General features: G+C 44.4%; 1 protein-coding gene across 1 annotated transcript; it reads right to left on the bottom strand.

The window, feature by feature from the left end:
• Nucleotides 1-2,192, bottom strand: LOC310683497 (forkhead box protein G1-like; the record flags this gene model as incomplete). Its single annotated transcript, XM_083453431.1, has 1 exon — nucleotides 1-2,192. The coding sequence occupies exon 1, from the start codon at nucleotides 1,027-1,029 to the stop codon at nucleotides 1-3; it is 1,029 nt and encodes a 342-aa protein (XP_083309557.1). The 5' UTR covers nucleotides 1,030-2,192.
• Between the last annotated feature and the right edge of the window lie 6,652 nt (nucleotides 2,193-8,844).

The following is an 8,844-nucleotide window of genomic DNA, read 5'->3' as shown; positions in this document are numbered from 1 at the left end:
TCAAGGCAGGCTTGGATGAAAAAGAAGGCCCTGATTCTGAAAAGCAAAGTAGCTTGGAAGCTCAGGAGAAAGCCGCCCGGGGAAAGCTGGAGGACCTCTTCCGAGGAGATCTCTGGTGGCTTTGGATGGGACGACAGCCTGAGGGCTCATTGGCAGGGTGTGATGTCTCTGAGAGAAGATGTAATTCGCCTGTCCGGCCAGGAAGTTGACAGAGCAGGAGTCCAGGCAGTCGGATGAGGAGAGGCTGCAAGGGATGGCCGAGGCCAACATCGCTGTGGCGATCTGGTGGTGGTTGCTGTAGGAGCCATCTACTTCCACCTGTCTGTGCCCCGCTGGAGGAGAAATAGCCTGGTGGGAGAAAATGGAAGAGAAGGTGCCAGGGGGATGGCTCAGGTAGGCTGAGGAGGCACTGTAAAGAGGAGGCAGAGGCCAGTAGAGAGATCTGGCCAGGGTCACTCCGGCCGAAGCCAGCCGAGCTCCTCTCCTGAAGGCCAGCTTGGCCCGGGAAGTTGACGGCCTCCTGCGCAGCTTTCCGGTGGCGCCTCCGATGAAGACGTCCTCGCTGGAAGGGTCCAGCATCCAGTAGTTGCCCTTCCCAGGGTCGTCGTAGTGCCGGGGCACCTTGACGAAGCATTTGTTGAGGCTGAGGTTGTGGCGGATGGAGTTCTGCCAGCCTTGCTTGTTTTCCTTGTAGTACGGGAAGCTGCCCATGATGAACTCGTAGATGCCATTGAGAGTGAGGCGCTTTTCTGGGCTCTGACGGATGGCCATCATGATCAGGGCGTTGTAGCTGAAAGGTGGCTTCTCGTGTTTTCCTCTCCTTTCGCCAGAAAGATCTTCTTTTCTCAACCTCTGCCGTTCCTCACCGGCGGCTGCTGCTGCTGCTGCTACGACGACGTTCTCGTCTTCCCTCAACATCGGTGATGACAGTGGTCCCTTGGGAGCGCCGCTTGAGGCCACATCTTGGAGTAGGTTAGTGATGCTGAAGGGAGATTTCAGGACCCAGCTGTTTGTGTTTAACCCTTCCATCGCTCATCAGAGAAGGTGGACGTTGCTGGGGCCTTCCCAGGTCCGGCCAACAGCAGCCCCAGTCAACCTGGCCAGCAAACCAACTGGAGGTTTTGCTTAACGCCGGAGGCAAAGGAGCCACTCCCATCTCATCCACTGCCATCGACACCACCAAATTCCCTCTCTTTTTGAGCCCGTCAAAGTGGCTCGGCCTCTTGCTCTCTAGCCAATCCCGCCTCTGTGACGCTGCTGGCCAAACCCTCTCCAAATCCTCATTCATTTGTGGGTGGCAGCGGAAAGAAAGATTGCAGTTCTCCGGCTTTGATTACCAAGGCGGCCACTGACACACACTCTGCTGAAATGGGCACTTTGTTAAGTTCATCGGGAAGAAAAGTACTGATTTGGTCCAGAGGCCAAGCGGAAATTAGTGTTTAACAGTCCATCACTGAAATCTCAAAATCATACTGCTGTCAACTGCCATCTCTAACACACTGTTGATTTAGCCGTGATGATGACATTTCCTTTCTCGACTCCCAAAGAAGTGCAAATATACTATCCTGCCCAGATTAACATAAATATGATGACGGTATTCACTGCTCCCCCATCTTTCCTTCAAGGAATCCAGAAGTGTACACACAGACACACAGACACACTGAGATTTGCTGCCTATGGAATGCACTGCCACAGGACTATGGGTTTCGACGCCACAAGATGTTGTAATGGCCTCCAACCCTGGAAGGTTTTAAAAAGGGGATTAGACAAATTCACAGATGAAAAGGCTGGTCGTGATGGGTGCTCCCTACCTCTCGTATCAGAGACAACGTGTCTCTGGGTGCCAGATGCTGGGAATCACAGCTAGGGATAATGTTGTTGTCAGGTGTGTGTGCAGGAGCCAGGCCCTGTGACCAATAGGACTTTGCAGGACTGGGGCCTTCCTAAGTTTGTTCTGAAGAGGCAAGGCGCGGCTGCACAGGTGGGGCCAATTGGTAACTCACAGCACCTGGTGGCAAGAGCCGGGAAGGGATATAAGGTCAGCATTTCCCTTCGGCTCTTTGCCACAGCAACAAGCTTCCTGCCTTGTTGTGTTTGGGTTCTTGCTTCCTGATCCTTGAACCTCGGCTTCTTGACTCCTTGCTTCTTGACCCTCGGACCCCTGACTTCGCGACTCCTTGCTTCTTGATCCTTGGACCCTTGTCTTTGTAACTCCTTACTTCTTGATCCTCGGACCCCTGACTTCGTGACTCCTTGCTTCTTGACCCTCAGACCCCTGACTTCGTGTCTCCTTGCTTCTTGACCCTGGCTTCTTGACCCTCGGACCCCTGACTTCGTGACTCCTTGCTTCTTGACCCTCGGACCCCTGACTTCGTGACTCCTTGCTTCTTGACCCTCGGACCCCTGACTTCTTGACTCCTTGCTTCTTGACCCTCGGACCCCTGACTTCGTGACTCCTTGCTTCTTGACCCTCGGACCCCTGACTTCGTGACTCCTTGCTTCTTGACCCTCGGCCCCCTGACTTCGTGACTCCTTGCTTCTTGACCCTCGGACCCCTGACTTCGCAACTCCTTGCTTCTTGACCCTCGGACCCCTGCCTTCACGACTCCTTGCTTCTTGACCCTCAGACCCCTGACTTCGTGTCTCCTTGCTTCCTGACCCTCAGACCCCTGACTTCGTGTCTCCTTGCTTCCTGACCCTCAGACCCCTGACTTCGTGTCTCCTTGCTTCTTGACCCTCGGACCCCTGCCTTCATGATTCCTTGCTTCCTGACCCTCAGACCCCTGACTTCGTGTCTCCTTGCTTCTTGACCCTCGGACCCCTGCCTTCGCGACTCCTTGCTTCCTGACCCTCAGACCCCTGACTTTGTGGCTTCTGGACCCCCGTTCCTGCTCCCACCCGCCATCTTTCCCCCGGTCCTGCTGGGACTTTGATCGCCCGTGAACCGGACCGTGACCGTTGTTTTGCTCAGGACCTTCTTGCAAGCTTCTCATCAGGGCAGCTATTTGGCCACTGTGAGAACAGGGTGCTGGTCCAGATGGGCCTTTGCCCTGATCTTACATCTATCCACAAAGTCATGGAGCTCATTGGGTGGCTTAGACCAGTCACTTTCTCTCAGCCCGACCTACCTCACGAGGTTGTTATGATAATAAAATGGATGGGGGAGAGAGAATGGGCTGCTTTCAACTAAGTTATACTCGGAGTAGATTCACTGAAGTTAGTACAGTCATACCTCGAGTTGAACGCGCTTCGGGTTGAGCGCGTTTGAGTTGCGCCCCGCTGCAACCCGGAAGTAATGGAGTGCGTTACTTCTGGGTTTTGCCGCTTGCGCATGCGCAAATGCTCAAAATGACGTCACACGCATGCGCAGAAACAGCAAAAAGCGACACGCGCGTGCGCAGACGTGCCGTTGCTAGTTACGTTTCCTTCTAGATGTGAACGGATCCTGTTCGTATCTAGAGGTACCACTGTAAATGCCCATTAATTTAAACAGAACTGCTCTGACTAATGTGGAGTACAACACTTGAATCACGGGAGGGCAAACTAAGACCTGGGGGCCGGATCCGGCACAATCGCTTTCTAAATCTGGCCTGCAAACAGTCAAGGAATCAGCGAGTTTTTACATGAGTAGAATGTGTCCTTTTATTTAAAATGCATCTCCGGGTTACTTGTGGGGCCTGCCTGGTGTTTTTACATGAGTAGAATGTGTCCTTTTATTGAAAATGCATCTCTGGGTTATTTGTGGGGCATAGGAATTCATTCACCCCCCCCACAAAAAAATATAGTCCAGCCCCCACAAGGTCTGAGGGACAGTGGACCGGCCCCCTGCTGAAAAAGGTTGCTGACCCCTGACTTGTTTCTATGAAATATCCATGATACTGTCATCTTTCCCAGATTGAATGTCTTGTATTTTAAAGAGCAATAGAAGCAGCAACTAATTATTGTTTGGCGTACGTATTTGCTATTGTTAATTGTTTATTGATTGATCAAACAGCGATGTGGCGAATTCCTGCCCCATTTTCTGCCTTGACATAGCACAGTTCCTTTGCCCTGAATCTTAAATGCATTGCTTGATATCAAACCCAGCATACTTTGGGGAGAGCAGGGGGGGGGGGAGAGAATAATAATTTCCCCATTGTTAAAAAATATCTACAAACAAGACACTGTCTGACAGTATTTGCTTTCCAACTCCCAGGGGACAGATTGAATCCATTTTGCAAAATAATCCCTCCCCGTCCTGGGCTTAAACCATAGTGAATAATTAATTGCCTGAAATTCGACGATTATACTTTCTCAAGAAATATGAAGCTGTATATTTTAAATTATGCCTTTTGAAATACGATAATGTTGCGTATCCGTGTATTTATTTTCACACTTTTAGTCTGCCTTTTCTGCCACAGGAGACATGCCACCCGCCGTTCCACGAAGTGGTTGGTAACGATGAAAATAGATAAAAGAATATGTAGCTAAAACAGCACATCAAACAACATTGGAAGAACACACTGCAGATTCAAATTATTTGAAAATTATTTGAAAATGCACAGGAGCATCTGCAATAGTAACTGCCAATCATTCAGCGATGCAGGTATAATTGTAATTTATTGAGCATTTGTTACAGTTTGTTTGCGGGGTGGTTATATGACAAGTATTCATCCTGCAATAATCTCTATTTGCTTTCAGGGGTTGCACGTCTTCTGTTAATAATTTGTTTATCCCACTTTTCAATGCGTTTCTCTTTCAGTTTCCAGACCACAAAAAGTGCATATGTTAGTGAGTCAACAGAGCATTTACTCCAGTTGCACAAGTCTGAATTCATGGAAAGCATTTTGTTGTTGTTGTTGTTGTTTAGTCGTTCAGTTGTGTCCGACTCTTCATGACCCCATGGACCAGAGCACGCCAGGCACTCCTGTCTTCCACTGCCTCCCGCAGTTTGGTCAGACTCATGTTTGTAGCTTCGAGAACACTGTCCAACCATCTCGTCCTCTGTCGTCCCCTTCTCCTTGTGCCCTCAATCTTTTCCCAACATCAGGGTCTTTTCCAGGGAGTCTTCTCTTCTCATGAGGTGGCCAAAGTATTGGAGCCTCAGCTTCAGGATCTGTCCTTCCAGTGAGCACTCAGGGCTGATTTCCTTAAGAATGGATGCGTTTGATCTTGCAATCCATGGGACTCTCAAGATCCCTTCATGGATCACTGCCTTGCCGTGGCGAAGGGGCTTGAAGAACTCAGAGAAGCTATGAGCTACGCCGTGCAGGGCCACCCAAGATGGACAGGTCATAGTGGAGAGTTTTGACCAAACGTGATCCACCTGGAGCAGGAACCGGCAAGCCACTCCAGTATCCCTGCCAAGAAAACTCCATGGACAAAGACAACAGGAAAGCATTTTAATTCCTCCCAAAAATAGTGACATTCAGAGGCACCCACTGTCCTCTGTCTTCCAGGGTCGTGTGAGATTTTCCATATTACATCATAATTAAACAAACAAAACCAGGTCTCTGTGCAGCTGTTTTGTTTTACACTGTTTTAAATGTTGTATTTTAATTTGTTGTAGTCCGCCCTTATGTTAAAGGATGGGTAAATAACAACAAAAAACAATTCTTATAAATTATTTTTCCAAAGCATTTTTAAAAACAATAGTTATGATTATTTCCCCAAAGCATTCTGATTTTATATGCACTTTACAACTAGAGCACTTCTGTGAAAAGCCAACTATTTAATTGCATTCAGAGTTTTTGGGTTTTTAAAAAAATGCTACTCAGTGGATTTTTAATGTGTTTAAAATATTTCCATCAAATATTTGGGATGAGACCATTTTCTTAAGGCGCTTTCTGATGGAGACTTAATTCTGTTGAATGGGTCGTTGTGATATCACTGTTGGAAAGATTTATTTGTTGCAAAAAAGGATTTACTTTAAGAAAGCGTATATCCAGATATAAATTGAGGACTGATATTATAACAGGCTGATATCTTGATGACACCAATGTCATATGGACACTGGGGAAAAAGCCCCCTTTTAATATCTTAAAACAATGTATTATTTGTTAGAAAATATGGAATTGCATGCAATCAAAATTCCACTGCACAGACAGTAAACCATAATTCATTTCATTAAACCCTGTCCAATTAAAGAAACATTTATTTAGTTTTATTTAAATCTAGATTTTTTTAAAAAAAACGCTTGATAATTCACCCTACTTACTCTAGTTCTTTTAAAATACATTTTGGACTTTAAAAAATCTTGATAATTTCCCCCCAAATTAATGAGCAACCCTCACGTTTTCCCATTTTTTGCCTGGTTTTTCTCCTGTTAACATTCCGAGGGTTTTCCTTTAATAGCTTTAACAACATCCTGGACCTTTAATGTCTTGAATAGTAATTTTTGCATCCCTATGATCTCATAGTCACCATTCTTACTACAACAAATTATTAATTTATTTCATAATATTTCATTTGTAAACAAAACAAACAAAAAACACAAAAACCCTTAGAGTGGTTTACAAAAAGATGAGACAATAAAATCAAGAACAGACACAAAAATAAAGTGGCAGGCAATTTATTACGGACCAGAACTCCTACAAATAACCAGGCAAAAGGTCTTCAGTGAATTATGCTCCGATTATTTTTACAGATAAAATCATTCCCAGTATCTCTAAATACCTGGACATAATCAACAGTTAAATAACTACCCTGTTCTGTTGGGCTAAAGGAGACGTCCGGATCCTGTGTCCTCCGAACCATGATCCTGCAAGCCAGATTGGTGAAACCTGTGAAAAATGTGTTTTAAAAGCAGTTTACAGCATGGGAGTTTGTTTAACATAAACATGTTAGAGGTTTGGGCTTGAATCACATCACTCTTCAGCTCCATGTCATCCACTGTCAATCAAAGTGAACCGAAAGGTAGGGTTTGGACACAATCTAAGAGAACTGGAGCACTATGGAATTAACACCGAAACCTGAAAATAATTGCATAAATAGCCCTTGTAAAATCATTATTAAAAGGTTTGATCAGGGAACGAAACAGCAGGGATAACCAAATATCCAACTCCCATAAAATTGTTTCCACATTGTTTTTAATAAAAGTTACCATTCGAATATTTACTTGAAACTTTTTTTTTTCCTTTTTAAATGACAGTTATTCTTCGAAGGGGACAAAAGTGTATTATTTAAATTAAATAACGGTTTGGAATTAGCTCTTTCCTGTGTTGAAAAAGAAGAGGAAGGAATTGTAAGTGCTGGATGGAGATGTGTCTCTTGAAAGGGAAACAAATAATTTTATTTAAACGAACGAATTTTGGCAAATGAATAAGGAAATAAAATAATAATAATAATAATAATAATAATAATAATAATACCTTTATTGTCATTGTACAACCTGTGTACAATGAAATTAAAAAGCAGATCGTTCTGAATAAAGAATCGGAATGAATTTTTCATAGCTGGCCACATATACTATGGATCTAGCTTTAATACAATATTTACAACACTTTAAATTGTGTTGCAGATCACAGTTTGAATGGTCCCGAGAACAAAATTCTCAGCTTCTTGTGAGATTCACAAGACAAGTCTTTATTACGGTCTTTGTGACACTAGTCAACTTGGGAACCTAAGAACAGAGAAATAAGAGATAAGTAACTTTTGTTTCTCCCCAAGGCAAGGGGTCTGTTTTACTATTATCAACATTTTCACATCCCTAACAAGTACCGTGCTTACAAAAAATTATCATTTCTATCTAGAGCAAGAAAAAAAACTTGATGCTTTTGAAAGCAGCTTTGTTTCAGGACTTAATATGTTTCACGTTCCCCTTCCCTAAAGATCTGTTTTTGTGTGTGTATCATTTTCTGTTGTCATGTGTATAACCAGGAGGTTATAACAGTCTCAGGCTTATGGCATCTACTTTGTTTTTTTAGCAGCACCAAAAGATCTGCCAACTTGTGTCCAAACAGGGAAAAAAAATACCCTTAGGGTAATTCCTGCTGATCAAACACTGGGCATTCATTATGATTTGATTGCAAGGAAATGGTTGTTTAAATGGGCATTTACTCTGATTTGTTTGTGGGGAGGTTAGATGACATTGTGTCAAAGCAAGAGTTATCCCACAGTTTGCATTCCACCGTCAGTTTGCTTCACTGCAATAAGCAAATCTGAGCGAAGCAGTTTTGTTGCCCTAGACAACTACAATTGTGTGATCTGAATTTGCCGGCGTGCGATGGGATCTCAGCTGTATGTAGCGATACTGTGGACATGCCCTTAAGACTGAACAAATCCTGCGTCCGGGCATTATTTCCAAATACCAGAACTGAACTGGAGTTTACAATCTTTCCACACAAAAACCAATTCCAGTATCTTCATTTCAACAGTATGGTTTTGCAGAGAAGGGAGTCGTTTTGTTATCGCTGTTGTTAAAAAAAGCTGGAAATCCTCGCCAATCGACTTTAGATCACTCTACCAAGTAGATCCCACCCTGATAGGAAGCTCATCTATGTCTTGCTGTTTCGTGTGCATGGCAAAGCTTCCTTTACCTCCACGAATTTTCCATCGTCTGTATGACGCTCTGTTCCAAATCCCTCACACCTTTTCCTCCCACAATTCGGATATTCCCCTACCAGGGATGCTCCGAAAATGAGAGGACATGAGAAAATCTGGAGTGAGGGAAGTGTGGAAAGGCTGCGGGAAGGTGGTTTCTTTGTTTTGTACTTGTTTTTTCTTATTTTTTTACTTGTGTGCTTTTATCTTGCATTTTTATATTTTGAACCACCGATGGAGGATGGTATACAAATAATAAATAATGTATATGTTATGTACTGAGTTGAATAGGATCCAAAATGAGCAGTCTGATTGGCCCTAGAA

Source organism: Podarcis tiliguerta (assembly GCF_965153285.1).
Source record: "Podarcis tiliguerta genome assembly, chromosome: 8".
Taxonomy (NCBI): domain Eukaryota; kingdom Metazoa; phylum Chordata; class Lepidosauria; order Squamata; family Lacertidae; genus Podarcis; species Podarcis tiliguerta.
This window is presented reverse-complemented; position numbering and strand designations above follow the sequence as displayed.